We start from the raw sequence: 18364 nt of genomic DNA, 5'->3' as shown, positions 1-18364 counted from the left end.
ATCGGAGAAATGTTGGGAGGGTAGATATGAATGTTATGGTTTCTGCACCACAGTTATGATGCATGAGGTTAAGCGACCGGTGGTCCAGCTGGCTCCATGGCTGAGCGGAGATTTGTTCCTCGCTCTTCGCGCGAATGGCAGCGGTAGCATCACTCCCGTCCTTCTAGCACATCCCACCCACATGACTAGCGAAACGAAGCATTGCAACCGCCTGCACTTGCTCGGGAGGGCGCCCAGCTGCTTTGCTGCTGCTGTTCTCGCGCGTTCTTTCTTCGCTCGCGGACTGTTTTTCAGCGCGGAGGAGGAGAAGAAGAAGAAGACGAGGAGGAGGCGGGCTCAGCCGAGCCGCCTGCCTGCCTTTCCCTCCGCCCTTCTGCCGCGAGGCGTGGCTGAGTCTTCCCTTTCGCCATGATGAACAAATGACCTCGCGGGGAATGAAATTTAAATTCCGCAAAGGCGAGAGAGTTCTCTGCTTCGAGCCGGACCCGACCAAGGCGAAGGTGCTCTATGATGCCAAGGTGAGGATTCCTCCGCCGGGAGGCAGGGCGGGCACGCGCGCCTGGCCGTCTCACCCCCCCCCCTTCCCGTGCGCGCGCGCGCGGTGCCCCCCTCCTCCGAGCAACCCGCCCGCTAACGGAAGCGGCGGCCTCTTTCTTCGGTGCGCTTCCGGGTGTTGCAGCTGTTTCCTTTCCCCTCTGGGTGGCGGGGAAGCCCAGCTCTGTTTGGCTGCCCCCCAAACCCGCAACTCACCCTCGCCCCACAGCCATTTGAGGGAAGAGAGGGGCTTAGGAGCAAAGCAGCTTCCTTGGGCTCCTCCACCTCGCTTGGCCCCAGCTAAAGGGGCACATATTATTGGGGCGTATATTATTTTATTTTGCTCCATTGCACATACCGTTGAAGGAGAAAGGAGACAACGCAAAATAGGCGCCAGTCCTCCTGCTCCCCCCCCCGCTAGTCTCTTCGTCTTATTTTGACGCTTTTCTAGTATAGGTTACCTGGTTACCAGGGGCTGTCCTTTTAAGTGACAACTTGACACACGTGTCTGTGGGGTAACCGCGTGCCTAGTTGGCCGCCCGTTTTTCTCTTGAGGGAAGGGGTGGGTCTTACCAGCGCCTGGACATTTCTCGGATCAGGTGCAGGGAATGTGGGAAAATTGCCCCCACTTCTTAAAAGATAATACAGACCACCGTGTTTACTACCGGCTGGCTCTATTCTGTAGCTGTAGCACAACCCTAACCATATCAGCTTAGAAGTAAGCCATACCGAGTTCAGCAGGGCTTATTCTCAGGTAAATGGGGATTGAATTTTATGGCCTGGCCTCTGTTCACCGAATATTATCAGCTCAAGCTGTTGCAAAGGTTATATAGAAGGCTGTAGTTGTGCCTTTTCTGCACGGCAAGGCCAATTCCATTGTTCTCCATAGGAGAGAAAGGCCTTCCCAATGACTTCTTAGCTGTGGACTTCCTATAAGAAAGCTGGTTTATTTTGGCAACACTGGAAACAAATATCTCAATTCCATGCTAATTTACTTGGAAGTAATATTTATCCAAGTGTTACATATTCTTAAAAGCCACATGTGGAAATCGCTTCCATGTAGTAATTGGCATGTAACTCAAGTTCAGTTTATTCACTGACTGCAGAGGCACTGGACAGCATGACCCTTTCCAGCTAACCAGAGTGTGGTACTTGGGTGTTCAGGCAGAAAAACAAAACTGCCTCATGCATTTTGTAATGTTTGAATGGGACCCAAGTTCTATTAAAATAAATAGGACTTTGGACAATGAAGGCACTACCAACATTTTAGCATGGATGGATTTGTTGTATACGTATTCAGTATGGACTTTCTACACCCTCCCCATGCATTGAAAATCAAAGGGCATAGCATAAATAATCTTGTTTATAGTGAATGAGAACTGCTTTTTTTAAAAAAGACAAGCATACTTTGTTTTATAGTAATATTTATAAGCTATAAATTAGGCTTGCTTAAAACATTTAAGGTAATCTCTATATTGAAACAAACTGGTTGGATAATTCTTTGCCATTTACCTAGCAGTTTGTGAGAGGTTTTTTTGGGGTGTAGGACTGAAAATAATATATTTGGCTGTAATCTCAAGCATATTCGAAACCATTTCAAATGCTTGAAAAATATATTGCAAAATAGCTCAGGACTGCAGCTTAATACTGAATACATTGACGGCAGTTCCCTGGTATGTACACCAGATCCTTCCAATTCCTGTTAGTCCAAACCAGATTATGCAGCCAAATTCTGTGTATACTGTATTTAGTTGGAAGTAAGGCTTGGTGAAAGATATGTAGACTTGTGTGCCTAGGATTGTAGCCATAAACTCTATAGGGAACTGCAAAGGAAATAACTGGAAAAACTGTTATATTGCTTTTGTACTCTGCAGCCTAATCTTATGCAGAGTTCGTCACACCTAAGTCCTTGAAATCAAAGGGCTTTGGTATACTTAACCCTGCATATTGTTGTGGTGGTATTCTTTCCCCTGTTTTGTGGCTTTTGAATGGAATTCATTTGCTTTTTAAAATGGATCTTCAGTAGCAGGCACACTGTTCAGCAAAACGCCTGCCAAGCCAGCTGCACCTGTCACCACCTTTGTTTCCCAGAGTGTGTCTAGTCCAGGCACCCTGGAAAACAAGGATAGTAGCAGGTGAATATAGCTAGAGTCAGCTCAGGAGTTTCACTGCAGCTACAACAGGAAAGAGAAACTATGGCCCTACATGACGCCACCTGGTAAGGGGAGGGGGGGGAAGCAGAGTGAAACTAGCATTTACCTTGCTATTATTTCTTTACACAAACACCCCCACCCCCCTTACCAAGCTGGTGTCGGGAAAAGCAGGGTGGTTTTCTTTTTAATTTTTTTTAAAAAAGGTGTGAGCAGACGCCATCACCATTGTGTGCTATCTGGTGAGTCGGGGGTGACAGCAGGCTGGGCAATTTCCCTCATCCCAGCTTGCCAGATGGTGTATCAGAAAGGGAGAAGGTTATTTCTTTTTTGTAAAAAAAGGAAAAGAAAAAGAAGTTCTGATTAAAGGAAAGGAGGGTCAATTCTTGATGTCACCTGATGGGGGTGGGGTGGGGGGAGCACCAGGACGAGGGTAGTGTGGAGTGTGCGGGGGTTTGACAGCTCCCATAGGAAGTGATGGTGGAGGAGAGTTTCAGCACACTGTGGTGCAGAAGCAAACAGCCAGAGTATGCACAATCAGGTTCTTCCTCTTTTCTGCATTGGTTTTCTCACTCAGTCTATGGTGTTTATGACAAGTGCCTGATTGACTTTGATCTGCAAACGTTTTGCCCATCACAGCCCTATTTTCAAAACACCCCTGGCACAAGTTCCATAGATATGGTAACAGTGTTAGAAACTGAGTGATGAAAGCTAGGAGCTAAATGGCACCTTAAACCTAGGTTATGGGTGCAACAACAGAATGTCTATGCATGCTTTTTAAAAATAACAACAATACAAAGCTGAAAAGGAATGAATATGGCTAAAATATGGCGTTCATTTTTCACATGGTCTAGTCATTTCCTTGCTCACCCTCCTAATATTCTTAAGAGGGTCTCTTCTCAAGTCATCAGAGAGTAGCTGGAAGTGCAGAGGCAGAAAAGGCCCTCCTTTCCTTCCACTCTGCAGTTTTAATCTGAAATCTTAGGTGCAGTACTGCGCCCAGAGCTCAGAAACTGCTCGCACTAATGAAATTCCCTGTTGCAAAATGCACCTAGAACAATGGCAGTTTCAAACAATGTCTGGCAATACTGATTATTAATAAGGCTACCACCTTCTCTTCCCATTTTCCTGGGAGCAAGACCCATTAAACTCAATGGAATGTTTTGAATTGTACTGTTAAGGCTGGAAAAGTACAAAGGTGTGAAACAATGTCAAGGTGTTTGCTTTGTTTTTACTCAGTTCAGTGGGGGAAGAAGCAGAGTGGCCAGGGTGGTGCAGGTGAGAGAGACTGGCTACAGTGGCATAGGGCTCCCAGATGATGTCCAGCCCAGGGTTTCCTCATACTGTATGTAGCAGCACCACTGGCTACACTCACCGGTTGCATTCCGCCTACTCCCTTGGCGAAAACTGCAGTTCCCAAGTGCATTGTCTGCAGTTTCTTCTGCAGGATTTCAATACAGCACCAGTTCCTTTCTTAGTATGGGCTAGAAATCCAGTCTCTGAAGTGTTGTGACAAATAGCAATTGGTGATCCATCCTCAAAACAATTAATGCATTTGAAAAGAGAGCCGCTCAACAATCCCCTACATATTCTCAGTCACTAAATGTATTGTCTCTGGGTGGTATTCTTGGCTTGGTTCCCCAACTCCTTTCTGGAACAGCAGTATTATTGCTTTCACATATGATATTGTCTTTAAGCCTTCAAAATAAACAAGCTTACTTGGAAACGAAACCAATTCTCTTGGTCTGAAGTACAAACCTGTAGACTCTATTCCCATGTTTATATAATAATGCACAAACATTTATAATTTCAGATTGTTGACATTGTTATTGGAAAGGATGAGAAAGGAAGAAAGATTCCAGAATATCTGATCCATTTTAATGGTTGGAACCGAAGGTGAGGATGTATTTAGTACATTGTGCATAGTGCTGCAAGTTCTTTTAATAATTCACGAATAAATAAAATGTCAAATAATCACACCTTTGCAATGAGTGGTACCTGTAATGCCCACCTGAAAGTCAGACAGCAGTTTTAATCATGCTTATCTTGAAGTAAACGTCACTAAAATTGGACTTGCTCCTAAATAACAATGTCTATGGCCAGATTGTGAGGACCTGCCATCAGTGTAAGTGGAGGCGTGCCAACTTAACTGCTTTGTGCAATAATTTGTGCATCCACTCATACAAAAAATGTATGCATGATCTCACTAACTTGGCTATCAAACTAAAAATCAATATTAACTAAATCCCAATTAGCCTTTTAATTATGAACTGACCTGAAATCATATGTATTGTTTCAAATACTACTTGCTGTAATCTTACATTTTCATGCTTTTTTTTAATTTTTAATACTCAGTTGGGACAGATGGGCAGCTGAAGATCATGTTCTTCGTGACTCTGATGAAAACCGCAGATTACAACGTAGATTGGCAAGGAAAGCTGTGGCTCGCATGTAAGGATCAAACAAAGTTTGCACCAATAGTAATATCTGTTAAATGCATACTCCTTTTACATACAATTGTGACTTTATACCTGCTGAGGTGGATGTAGCTATTCTGTACTTCCAAGTGATTTTTTTTACTAAGCTTTCCACTAAACTCTTTTAGCACATTTGATGGAAGTCCATCTGTTCCCATTGGGAATTCTTAAAAGGAAAAAAGCTCCAAAAGCTAAAATTCTTAAAACGTCCTATCCCTAGTAGTCAGAACAGTTGTGATGGGTGACAGGCTTATTAGTGCTTTGCCCTATGCTTTTTTATTAATTCTGCCCCTCTTTTGTGATTTATTTAGCTATAGCTAATTTTTTTAAGCAATACCTTTTGTTTTCACGAGAGAAGCCGCATACCTATATAGGTGAAGGATCCCCTCCCTCCAGCAATAGCGGGAGCTGCTGCTTTTATAGCTTGCTATTCTTCTTGGTAGTGAGAAAAGGCACCAGCAAACCAGTTTCAATCTTCTCTCAACCCATTGCTGCAGTAGTCCTTAAAAAAATAGAATAGAAACTCCAGGATCAAATCATAGCTTCTGCTTTACATGGCAAGCACTAACCATAGTTAACTGGTTTGGTTGAATGAGTAAACAATGGTTTACTGCTAGCAAGGGAGGGGATTGCAGCACACAAGGAAAGGAGGAAGCATATGATGATGATAATAATAACTTGCCAAGGCTTTTTTGTGTAGCAACAACCTGTAGCTAGTACTATGTATGCATCAGTACCTATGTCTTTGAATCCGTTCATGTTCAGGGGAATGGCAAAACACAGGCATATCCTAAAGATTTATGTTTGTATGGTATTTTTGTACTCTTACTGCTTTAAGTAAAATAACAAAATGTTAGGTTGAATGGTAGGCTTTCTTAAATTTCTTTTAGGAGAAGAAAAGGAAAGAAAGGGCGTTGCAGACTGCCTGGTGTTGATTCTGTATTGAAGATCCTTCCTGCTGAAGAGAATGATAAAAGCAGTGAAAAATGTAAGTTTGGTGTCTGTTTTCTCTGCTTATGATTGAACTGTCTATTTAAGTATTTATATATCAACTTTATCAGCACAAAAAGATTGATCTCTAGTCCTAAGAAGCTTACAGCCTTAAGCTACCGTATTTTTCGCTCTATAACACGCACCCGACCATAACACGCATGTAGTTTTTAGAGGAGGAAAATCCGTAGGCATGCCACCCGTAGGCATTCCCTCCATAACACGCACAGACATTTCCCCTTACTTTTTAGGAGGAAAAAAGTGAGTGTTATGGTGCAAAAAATACGGTAATTAGGGAAAGGAGGGAGAAAACAGAAGGTGCCGTTTTACTATCAGTTAAACTTCACATGTAAGTCTTATGTACAGGAAAACTTACACTATTATTGGTTTGAATTGCTTTTTGTTGATGATAGTGTATATCCTGCTAAAAAGTACATTCACCTGTAAGGAATTTGGCAATACTTCTGAGTTCAGGTTTTGGAAATGACCGTATTTGGGATTGGAATGGAACCGTAGCCTTAAAAGCACATCAAATATTTAAGCTTTTCAACACTGGTAGTGGTAATTAGGAAGGTTTACCATACATCCTGCTTGTTCTGACGCTTCAGCAATTAGAACTCTTCAGAATCTCTGTTGGGTAATGTCCAGCTTATTGTTCCTTGTGAAACAATTTATTTCTCTAAATTTCCAATTACTGAAGCATTGTACTAAGGAGTTTCCCAATTACAGTTATTTTTCACTGATATTAAGAAACCTTCCACATTTTGTGATGAATGAATGAAACTTTATTTGCATCAGCCATCGGCCATAGCAACAAAAAACATTGTGATATACACAGAACAAAATAAAAGTCAATTATATTAAACACAGTTTGTGATGTGTTTAAATGTGTTTAATTAGTTAAAAGGAAGATTGATAAAGTTTTTAAATAGGCAGATAAAGCTAGCTTGAGGATTACCGGTACATCTCCTTTTGCAAATGAAGTGAGTGGGTAAGTGTCAAAGGTAACTCATTTTTTCTTATACAGCTATAAGTAGTTCTTCTTCTGATGACAGTGATGAAGGCACAGATGAAGAAATAAAGAGTGAAGAAAGTGACGTGGATGAAAAAATAGAAATGGTATGCCAATACAGCTATCTTGACCAACAAATAAATGATACGCTATAAAATACTTCATGGGCAACAATCAGAGTTTTCTGGGTACAAAGTGTAGAGACAGTTTCTTGCTCGCAAAAGATTAGCTTAATGTTTGCATACAATGTAAAAACATGGTACTATGTATCCTATGATTTTTGTCACTGGTATATCTCAGCAGACCAATGATGGTAACCTTGGACACATGAGCCTAGTTCTTCCCAAGCTATGCCCATTAAATATATACCACTTAATATTTCACAAATTGCTAATATCCAAGCGAGCTCCAATGGGACCTGGGAGCTCCACTCGGGAGCCGATTCCTGCCACATTGAATTCAAGCCAGTCCACAAAGGAAAAAAATAAATCTGATGTCAGGTGGCTGAGAAGTGGGTGGTTCCATCCATCTGTAAAAGTGACTCATGGGGGTTGGAGAACATCAGGATCTGGCCCATTGTTTGGATCCAGTTTCCCATTTTTGTAGTATACCATATAGCTCCAGACTTGTTTTTCGCACTGATCATAGAGGCATATTGTTTCAAAGTACAACCTAAATGTAATGTGACTTGCTCTCAAAATAATGGGTGATGTTACATTTTTTAAAAAATGTTATAAATGACGTTAACATTTCTATGCAAAAAAAATGTGTTAGTGCACAGTTGTTTTAAGTGGGTGATGCAGCTACGTAATACGTGGAGTAATTAGTGGACATAAGTTGGTTATGATTAACTTTAGCTAGCTACTAGCATCAGTCCTGGTTCGCATGTTATAAATAGTGTTTCTCTCAATGTAATTTACTTCAGCTACAATGTATGGAAAGACTTGTAATCTTGTATGTATTTGTACAGAAAGAAGAGCAAGAGACTCATACTAAACGGGACATGGAAGAGAGAGCAATAAACATTGAAATTCCTGAAATCTTGAAAAAAAAGCTTGAAGAAGATTGTTACTATATTAATAGGAGAAAGCGGGTATGAATAACTTAATCAAATGAAGATGCTTGAGAGCACTTATATCAAATTCTTGTATTCAGAAGACTGAACCGTTTTAGTTATTTGTTTCATAAGCTTTATGGAAGCTAGTGAAAGAGTTCTGGATTGATGATGAATAGCTAATTTATACTGCAGAAGGAGTAATTTTAAAAATAACCCGAATTCTGCAAGAGTATTATTTCTGATCCCTTCTTCCATGCTACCCCAGAGGGAGGTTATAGCCTAAGGAAAGTACATTTTGTGCTGCTAAGCTCTGGAGCTCTGAGAGGCAATATGATAGCCATCTTCAAGTATCAGAAGGGCTGTCACATGGGAAATGGAACAAGCTTGTTTTCTGTTGCTCCAGACAGCAGGACCCAAACCAATGGATTCAAATTATGTGCTGGGGTATATGTACATATCCCTTTTTATACCACTCACGTAGACAATACAGCAAATGTGTGGATACAAGAGAGTAAGTTTGGTCCCACTGAACATTTAGACTCTGGAACATATAAGTAAAATGAATATAGGTTTTATTGGTGTTCAGTAGGTAGCTGGTGCTACTGGAATTTCTATGGCTGCTTTACTCTCCAAACAGAAAAGGTTGGATGCAAGTCTCTCTTGTACACTTTATTTTTCTGAGTTCAGGCTTGTATACTTAAATGTGTATTTCAAAAGAATGGTGGTAAGCAGATCTCAGATGTCATGAACTTTTATTATTTTGTTGCATAAACAATTCCTCCAATTTGGCCGTTGATTGATTCATCTAGCTGGTGAAACTGCCATGTCAGACAAATATAATAACCATCTTGGAATCGTATGTGAAGCATTTTGCCATCAATGCAGCTTTTTCAGCTAATGAAAGATCACGGCACCATCAGATGTCTTCACACACCAACTTGAATCTGCACTATATCCCACCAGAAAAGAAGTAAGTAACCGCTTTTTTGTTTTATGTATCTAAAGTAACCTGCTTGAAATGAAGGCATAAGTTTTCAAAGCGGTATGTGCTCACTTACTGTAAATGAACTCGGTCACTCTGAGGATAAAGTGAAAGGTTAGCTGACACAAGCAAATCATAATGCTTGAAAATCCAATATGGAGATGGATCTCGTTGAGCTGTAAATGCCATCCTAGGAGCTGTTAAAATTACCTTCCTAGTGGAGGTAATGTAGATACAACTTAAGGAATTGGTTTGGGCAGGTTTTGTCTTGGAAGTAAAAGGCAATTGTTTTTAAATAGAGATAAGTTTGGCAGTCCTTTTAAGTATCAACTTCATTTTCTGTCCCTGAGCATAAGCTCCAAAATTTAAGGTTCCCTAAATGGCAGCTCTCAGGAAACACCAGGTACATATAGAGCCTTTTCTGTATGTCATTTATGTTTATATAAAGTCATCTTCTATAGTTAAGATAGTAAGCAGAGTGACGATGTAGCAGAGGGTTTAAATCTTCACTGTGTTATTTAAAGAGTGATTGGTGTTTTGCCTGAGTGTTTGTTGATTTGGTTGTTTACCAAGTCATAACATCTAAATGCAGTTTCCCTCACCAGATACATCTCTTGCAAGAAGAAAGATAATATCAAAACAGATGTTTCATGCTAGTAGTCCAAATTCTAAACTCAAACAATAAGTTTTAAGTTGTTTCCAAAACCTTCTCAGCTCACTGCTCGCCTCAAATGACCTCACCTCTCTGCTTGCCAAGTACATAACTCATCCTGTCCCTAAGATCTATGTGAGTTTTTTCCAGTCCTACTTTGACTTCCCCTGCCGTCACCCCTTTCCCTCAAATCTGTTTATTCTCAGCATATGATCTACTCTTCCCCTTCCTTCAGCAACCGTTTTTCTGAGCCCTCTTTTCATAATTTCAGCTTCCTAGACCTTAGATTTCTGGCTTCTCCAAGCAGCCTGCTATTTTCTTCCCACACTGCGTAAAGAATATTTTCACCTGACAAAGTGTTTGGTTTGGTTCAGTTACAGTGTTGTATCTTTATCCTTGCTTGTTTCATATACTTTCACACCCTTTATGCTTGTGATAATGTGACACAGTTGTTTCTACAATGTATGTTGGCTACTCTGTGTTTAGTGGGGAATTGACTTCCTGTGAATCTGACTTTCTATTGTCAGCATCATCCCTCTGCAGCTCAGTCAGTGGGCGAGGAGTAGAGGATCACTACTAACTGGTCAGTTTTCAGCTTCTTCTGCAAAACTTCAGAGATATAGTCCCCAGCTTCCAGCCTGGAGCAAGAGCTGGGGCTTGTGATAGCTTAGAGAAGCTCTGGCCAGTTCATAAACACAGTGAAACATCGATGAATCCAGCTCTTCTCCAGAGCTTTGGGGTGGGGAAGGGAAGGGAATTTTCCTCAATCTCATGCTGTGCTTCAGAAGCACTCCCATGTGGCGTGATGCGAGACCCATCCATTCCTTCACAGGGGAAGAACCTTGGTGACTTCAAATTTTGGCTGGCTATCAAGGAAGGCATTCCAAAATTTGTGGACCTGTACTCAAGAAGTGCAAATGTTTATGAATTTGTGCTCTTGCGTGTCGAGGCCCCATGACCATGCAGTTCCCTAGAGTTCAAATAACTTAAAATGTACATTCACTTACAATTTCTGTTAAAATTGTCTGCCTTTTGACATGTTAACATAAACATATTTAGTTAATTATAGAAAATATTTATTCATTTCTTTTATTCATTTATTAACTTTCTAGTGTTGAATTGTGTAAAGAAATGGTGGATGGGCTAAGAATAACATTCGACTTCACTCTTCCTCTGATTCTTCTGTATCCCTACGAGCAAGCACAGTTTAAGAAGGTGACTTCCTCCAAATTTTTTCTTCCAATCAAAGAGAGTGTAGTAAACACTAACAGGTAGGTTTGGTGCTTCTTTTTTTCATCTTCTCTAGAGTATAATTTAAGTAGATGGTGTTACTGCAGTGCGTTTAACCTTTGCTTGCTTTTTGTGATAGTGAGATTGGTTTCCAGTAGGCTAAGAACAAGTAGAAGAAAGTAGTTTTGAAAAACATGGAAGTCACATAGTTACTATAGCCAATACTTTTTTGCATAACACACAGTTGCATCGGTAAGCGCTTACCACTTTAGTGCACTTTTATTTTTCTCTTTCTTCAGAAATCAAGAAGAGCTTTCCCCAAGCCCACCACTTCTGAACCCATCGACTCCCCAGTCCACGGACAGTCAGCCTGTGACGGGGGAGTCAGTAACACCAAAACGCCGAAAAACCGAACCTGAAATACTGCAGTCCCTAAGGCGCTCCACACGTCACACATCCAACTGTGACAGATTGTCGGAAAGCAGTTCTTCACCACAACCAAAACGACGGAACATTGAGGCTCCTACTTCAATGCCAAAATTGTTTTTGCACCTTGAAAAGAGTATGTTGTTGTAGCAAGGTGGAGAAATTATTTAGTGGGGGCAGGGGCAGACACTATTTTGTTGTAAATGTTATTTATCATCTGTTACTTTTTAAGAAGTAGGGAAGGGCATTTGACATGTGCATGCTGAGTGTTACACTAGTAATGGAAGAAAAGTAGGTACTGGTGGCACCGAAACCTTTCCCTCTGGGTAGGGAGCAGGTATCTTAAGTTTGGATGCATATAATTTCAACTGCCTTGACTCCCCACTCTGCTTAAGTAGACTTGCTTCAAACATAGAATAAAGCCCAGAATAATGTTCTATGTCCTTTTAAATGTGTCCATGGGATGGGTTATTGGTGTGTTCTTGTTCTTGTTTTTATTATGTACCGTATTTTTCGTCCTATAGGGTGCACCGGCCCATAGGACGCACCTCGGTTTTTTGGGGGGAAATAAATAAATAAAAAAATATTTCCCCCCCCCAGCCACGGCTGCCGCCCCAAGCCTTGAGCACACCTGCCCGAAGCACGGGCTGCAGGCTGCTGCCCCAAGCCTCACGAGCCCGGCGGGACCTCCTGCCGGGCGCGCAAGGCTTGCGGACACCCGCCCGAAGCACGGGGCGCCCTCCGGAGGGCTCCCCGTGCTTCGGGCTGCAGGCTGCCGCCCCAAGCCTCGCGCGCCCGGCGGGACCTCCCGCCGGGCACGCAAGGCTTGCGGATAGCTTCCTGAAGCCTGGAGAGCTAGAGGCATCAGTGCGCACCGACACCTCTCACTCTCCAGGCTTCAGCGAAAGCCTGCATTCGCCCCATAGGACGCACATACATTTCCCCTTCATTTTTGGAGGGGAAAAAGTGCGTCCTATGGGGCGAAAAATACGGTATTTTGTGTTCTCGTTTTGTATTTTTATGTTGTGAATTGCCTTGTGATCTTCCGACGAAGGGCAGTATACAAGTTTAATAAATAACAAAAATAATAAATCATGTATTAATTTGGTTGCATCAGGTTCATTTGAATAAAAGTTCTGTTCCTGATGCATCAGTGAATAATATAGCTCTCTGCTTTTCTTTTGAAGAAACTCCTGTCCACAGTGGGTCATCGTCACCCATCACGTTGACTCCTAGCAAAGAGGGTGGGGCAGTATTTGCTGGTTTTGAAGGCAGAAGAAACAATGAATTAAACGAGGTAAGCTCTTAGTCTTAGCAGGTTCCTAAGATTGAATTACGTTAAAAGAACCAAATTTAGCTGTGAACCCAAGTTGTCCTTCGTCTCTTTCGAAAAAGAACAGCTGCACCTGCAAATGTACACATGGCTCCCACTTTGCTGCTTCCCTAGCATGAGCGGAAACAATAAACCACAATCTCGTGAGTTCCAGACCAGATTACTGTGTCCAAACAGACTTTATGGCTTTTTTCTCTCCAAACAAAACATAGCATAGAGCCAAGGTTTGCTCTTGAATTACTAATTGTGGTTTGTTTCAGAAAACAAGCTGAGATCCCTGGTTCAGCTGTCATTTGAAGCAGGGATCGTGGTTTGTTGTTCCCACTGATGCTAGGTGAGGAACACAGTGAGACTGAGATCTAGATTCATGATAAACCATTAATTATGGTTTATTGTGATGTATGAGCTGGGCCTATATAATCTCTTGGGGATATTATTATGGACCATGCTTTGATGTATTCTTAAACGTGCTAATTTTATGTTTAGGTGTTGTCATGGAAACTTATGCCAGAGAGCTATCCCCCAGGTGATCAGCCACCACCACCTTCTTACATTTATGGATCTCAACATTTGCTACGCATGTTTGGTAAAATACATTTTTCACTTTGAAAATAGATTATGTATGTATAGTGCTAAGGTCCTATACACAGTTAATTGGATGTAAATAACGCTTTGCCCCAGTGAAGTTTGGATTGGATTTCCACAGTAACACTCTTCCAAATAAGCAATTTGAACTCTTGAGAGAATTTGAGTTTCTCTTTTAGGTATTCTCCCATATCCAGATATACTTTATCTACTCCATCTTCAGACCCTGGTGCAAGAATTCAAATACTGAGTGCTTCCTGTTAAACTAGTATTATGTTTGTTCAAACTGGGTGCTAACGTGGGAAGCCCAGCTAGTTCATTTCTACTAACTGTTGTGCTGGGGGAGAAATAAGGATGGGATACAGTGGCTGTTGTTTTAAGCATCGCATTTTGGGGAGCTGCTTTGTTGCAGATCACTGCAGATGCACCTGAACTGTCACTTGTTGTAGTGTTACGAAAAGCTGGTGGTACAGCTTCAAACTGGAAGACAAGATATTTTAGCAATCAAGTTGAGCTGCGTATCCTTGCAGCATATTTGTCATTTGATTTAAGTACTTCTCTTAACACATTTTTTGTTCCAAAAATAAAAAATCACTTGTCCAATTAACTAGAGGCACCTCTTGACTTGATCTAGTTGTATCAAATTCTGATGAAGAGCATAGCAGGGCACATTTACTATCTTCATCAGAAACTGTTACAGGCTGAGCCACAAGCCATTCTGTATGCCTTGAGGATCAATATACCTTTACAAATGGAAGAAAACCACCAGAGTATTCTATACTCATGGAATATTGTATTGAGAAGTGGAAAACTTAACTAAACTTTAAAAATTCACTTTTTTTTTTGTCTTTAGACAGTTGCATAGAAACTGATTAAAAATTAACTATGATATTGTTTTTTCCCCATTTTGCTTCTACAGTAAAGCTTCCAGAGATACTTGGGAAGATGAGCTTTCCTGACAAAAACCTAAAGGCATTAGTAAAGCACTTTGAGTTGTTCCTAAGGTAACTTGACCGTGAATTATAGAAAGTCTTTAAGTCTAACTGTTCAAGGGCACCTAGTAACTGCAAGAGCAATCATTTTAATAATGGAGGAGTCCTGTGCTATGTGACTGTCTTACAGCTTAGTCTGTAAGAAAAGTGAGAGGGTGTGCCCAAGAAGTTAATTCTACCTTCACAAAGGGCTTCCCGTTAACATTTTATATAATAAGAAGCTGACACATTGTTTGATTTGTGTATCCTCTGATTGCACATGTGAAGTGAAGTGGGAGCTTTGGTGTAAGGAGTGCTTTAGATGCACAACAGGATGTGCATGATCATTACATGATGTCCAATGCTGTCCTTAGCATCCATTCTTGATACACCAGTGCTTCAGATTGGTCTACCATCTATGCAGTGCACACAGTTGCCATTCAGAATTGATATTTGTTCATTAAATAGAACTATGAATTAGCATTTCTGCCATATAATACTAACTTGATCATTCTTCTGATTTGAGTTTGCAGCTAGTCTTATTTGTAGGAGGAGTAGGCACTGTGGAATTCGACTTGCAATAATGATATGTGACCACTAGTCTGTACCAATATGCAGTTAATACAGTGCCAGGCAATGTTAGCTATAATACATAACTGAGAGGCTGCAAGTATATTCAGTTAAGCCTTAGTTAGAGAAACTAGAGTATTTTTAGGCTGTAACCCTCTTCCCAGTTACTTGGGAGTAAGCCCCATTAGACCCAATGTGCTTACTTCTTAGTAGACAAGGGTAGGATAGTATCATCAGAAGATGTAACTGAGAGATGACATAAAATCGGTTCCAAAAAAAAAAGGGAGTTTTATTTTTATTTCTCGCACTGCAGCATGAAACCATCATAGAACACATGTATGGCTCAGTCCCTGCAATCTCCAATTGGGCTGGGAAGGATTTCTGCCACTTCCATTCTGTGTCAATGGATTAAAGGGCTCTGCATGAGGCAGCTTTAGTGGCCTATGAAAATGAGATTGCTGCTCCTACTTATGCCAAAAAGTAGAGCTGTGTAGAACAAACCTCACTGTTGGCACACCTACCAGTCCAGTTTTTCATCCTCCCTGCTCAGAGAAGGCAGCTCCGTACACTCTCTTTTTATTATTTGAAAACAATATTTCCCACCTTCTGTTCTTCTCTCTATCCTTGTGATTTGAGAGAGAAACTATGAGGACACAGTAGAGGTGGCACCATGTCCTGTGGAGAGCCTAGCACTCTGTTGATCCCTCAGAGGAGAGAGAGGGCAAAGAGTGTTTGCTGTAAGCATATTGCAGATTCAAGGAGAACACCAAAGGGTTAAATTAAAACCTTTTCATGTGTATTACAAATGGCATTCTAATGTCCTTGGGAAATCAAAAAGCAAACGGTTACAACAACAAATAACTGTGCATGTTCAGTGATGGTAGACTTTAGCTTCTTAATCTCAGAAACCATGCAGATTGCACAGGAAATATAAATTGTAACATGTCTCTGAATTACAAAAATCCTTGGCTTGAAGTCAGCAAATAATACATTAGAGAATTACAAGCTCACCAAATCTGAGTTGAGAACTGACTAATTTTGATCTTCAGCATCATCGCTGGAAATGTGGCAAAAAGACTCCAAAATCCTGAAGGTGTGACTCCCATTAAGGAATTTGATTTTTGTAATATTCAGTGTTGGATGTTTGAAAAATTACCTATGTAGGTATGTTAAAGAATTACAGAACTGTTAATACATATTCTGATTTTCCAGGTTTTTGGCAGAATACCATGACGACTTTTTCCCAGAATCATCTTATGTCGCTGCCTGTGAGGCCTACTATAGTACAAAAAACCCACGAGCCATCTACTGAAGCAATCCATATTGACATAACCAATTGTACATACTCCATGGCTACTACTTTACTTCACTACTTCAAGAGAAAAATCAAAATACATTGTTGTAAAATTACAAAGGGAGTTGCTCTAAGTCATTCTTTTGACATAAGAGAATCACATTTCATTTCAGAGGTATGCTGACATTGCATTCTAGCTCTAGATAACCTTCACTTCTAGATAAAAGAAGCTCTGCATTGACTGCTGATGCATAGAACTGCATACCAATAAAGCGAGGAAAAGGAATAGATGCATTAGAACAGACTTCACGAGAATCAACCATGCTGCGTTCCACTTTAACATAAGCTTGCTTCACCTTGAATTCCCGGAACACCACCTCCATTTAAGGCGAATCTAGGAGTGACTATTGTACAAGTTTTTCTCATTTGGAATTTATAACTCATTACATGAAGCTATTTTGACATAAATTGATATTTATAGAAGAAAGAATAAGCAAGTGTTGTGTTAGCATGATCTCAGCTTCAAGATTTCTGTGGTTATGGGGGGAGGAGGAACCCAGGATTGCTTTTAAGGATGCATTTACATTTTCCCACGGTAGGTGTGTTGGCAATGCCTGAATAGCTTGGATTTGGATTAATACACCCCATACGTGATTTGAATTGCTTTGGTAGTTTTTTATTTTTTTTTTGTCAGCAATTGTTAAGAACAGGGTGTACTTGTTCTCGGGAATGAAGAATGCCACAGTGACAATTACTTTGGCAAGAGTTCTGAAAACCAACAGTGGCTGCTAAATGAACCTCTGATATGGGTTGCTCAGCTTGAGATGCAGATTTTGTTTAGATTAGTTTAGGAGTATGTGTGCTGCTACATAGGTAGAGATCTGGACATACAGTTGCCTGCTGGCGTTATCTTAATGTGGTAACTGTGATGATATATAAATGAAATAGATCTTGTTTCATATACTAACTAGACTTAAATAACCTATAGAGTTAGACTCATATGCCCATGCCAGCAAAAATAGCTTTCTCAATTAAAAGACTTTAATTTAGTCTCTGTAATCGGGAAAGCCAGTAGGCAAGTAAGAAGGGCTGACACTATCACTTAAGTAGTCTGATACTGTATCCACACTACTTGAAAACACACCCACCCCACTAATTTTATTAGGCTTTGTATTGGTCAGCTCAACTTAGGAATTACGAATTTAATATTTCCATGGGACGGAGTTCCCTGAATACTAAGTTGCCCATAAATATATTTTGTACTAGTAGCAGCAGCAATTGGTTCAGGCACCAAAATACTTCACACTTGTGTCATTGCTCCCAAATGTTGGGATAATTCACCTAGATGATTTCTCCCTAACAAATGATTGCACCCTGTTTTCTTAAACAAAATCCCAGGTTGTGAGCCTAGTCAGTTAATAATTTTGAAGGGGAAATAGCTTTAGACTCCAGCCCCACTGACACACTTTCACACCTTAAAGCTTTCTAGGCTTTGTAGCTTCTTGAGATAACATAGAGAATGTTAGAGGTACCAGTATCCCCATGCGGATAGCAGGCCTACTATTGTAACAGGCTGGCTTGGGCAGGCAGGAGACAACTGCGGGTAGAACGGTTGCAAGGTGTGGCGGGGCCATTTAATTTGTGGACTATTGCTGTTTTGGGTGCTAGAGTTTGATAAATGTATTGGTTCCACACAGGTTTGCTTTCCGACTATAGGTCCTAAAGTTCTTTGAATGATTTTGGTCTCCAGTTTGAAGTTTTATAATGACAAAAGCATTTGATAGTCTTGATGTAAATATTGTTTGTACAAAATGGTTAAAATAATTAATAAGTTAATATAGAATAGCAAAACTTGATCCGTAATTCCTTCCATTGTGTGTTCAGCTGTATGGCAAATGTCTTTTGTTCTATTCAGTGTATAGAAATAAAACAGCTGAAGTGAACCATTCCTTTATTTATTCATTTATGCATTTTACATATCTTAGTACATCGATTATCATTGTTTATTTTACACTCTTTGACTTCTATACATTTCCCTCCATGGGATCTTATTTAATCCTTGTTGAGCTACTTCTCCTTAATTACCCAAAGTGAACCTTTC

At 40.7% G+C, this 18364-nt stretch overlaps 1 protein-coding gene across 3 annotated transcripts; it reads left to right on the top strand.

Moving 5' to 3' along the window:
* Positions 1-202: 202 nt before the first annotated feature.
* Positions 203-18206, top strand: MSL3 (MSL complex subunit 3). Of its 3 annotated transcripts, XM_053387236.1 has the most exons (13): positions 205-518; positions 4498-4580; positions 5040-5135; positions 6052-6149; positions 7179-7270; positions 8134-8256; positions 9030-9190; positions 10967-11125; positions 11384-11646; positions 12698-12807; positions 13330-13429; positions 14348-14432; positions 16182-18206. In XM_053387236.1, exons 1-13 carry the CDS (start codon positions 420-422, stop codon positions 16279-16281), a joined length of 1569 nt encoding a protein of 522 aa, XP_053243211.1. In that variant the 5' UTR covers positions 205-419; the 3' UTR covers positions 16282-18206. The 3 variants fall into 3 exon arrangements, with proteins under 3 accessions (XP_053243212.1, XP_053243211.1, XP_053243213.1); XM_053387237.1 differs by lacking the exon at positions 10967-11125 and having other exon boundaries at positions 203-518; XM_053387238.1 differs by lacking the exons at positions 205-518; positions 4498-4580; positions 5040-5135 and having other exon boundaries at positions 7207-7270.
* Positions 18207-18364: the final 158 nt, after the last annotated feature.

Source organism: Podarcis raffonei, chromosome 4 (genome assembly GCF_027172205.1).
Source record: "Podarcis raffonei isolate rPodRaf1 chromosome 4, rPodRaf1.pri, whole genome shotgun sequence".
In the NCBI taxonomy this organism is placed as follows: domain Eukaryota; kingdom Metazoa; phylum Chordata; class Lepidosauria; order Squamata; family Lacertidae; genus Podarcis; species Podarcis raffonei.
This window is presented reverse-complemented; position numbering and strand designations above follow the sequence as displayed.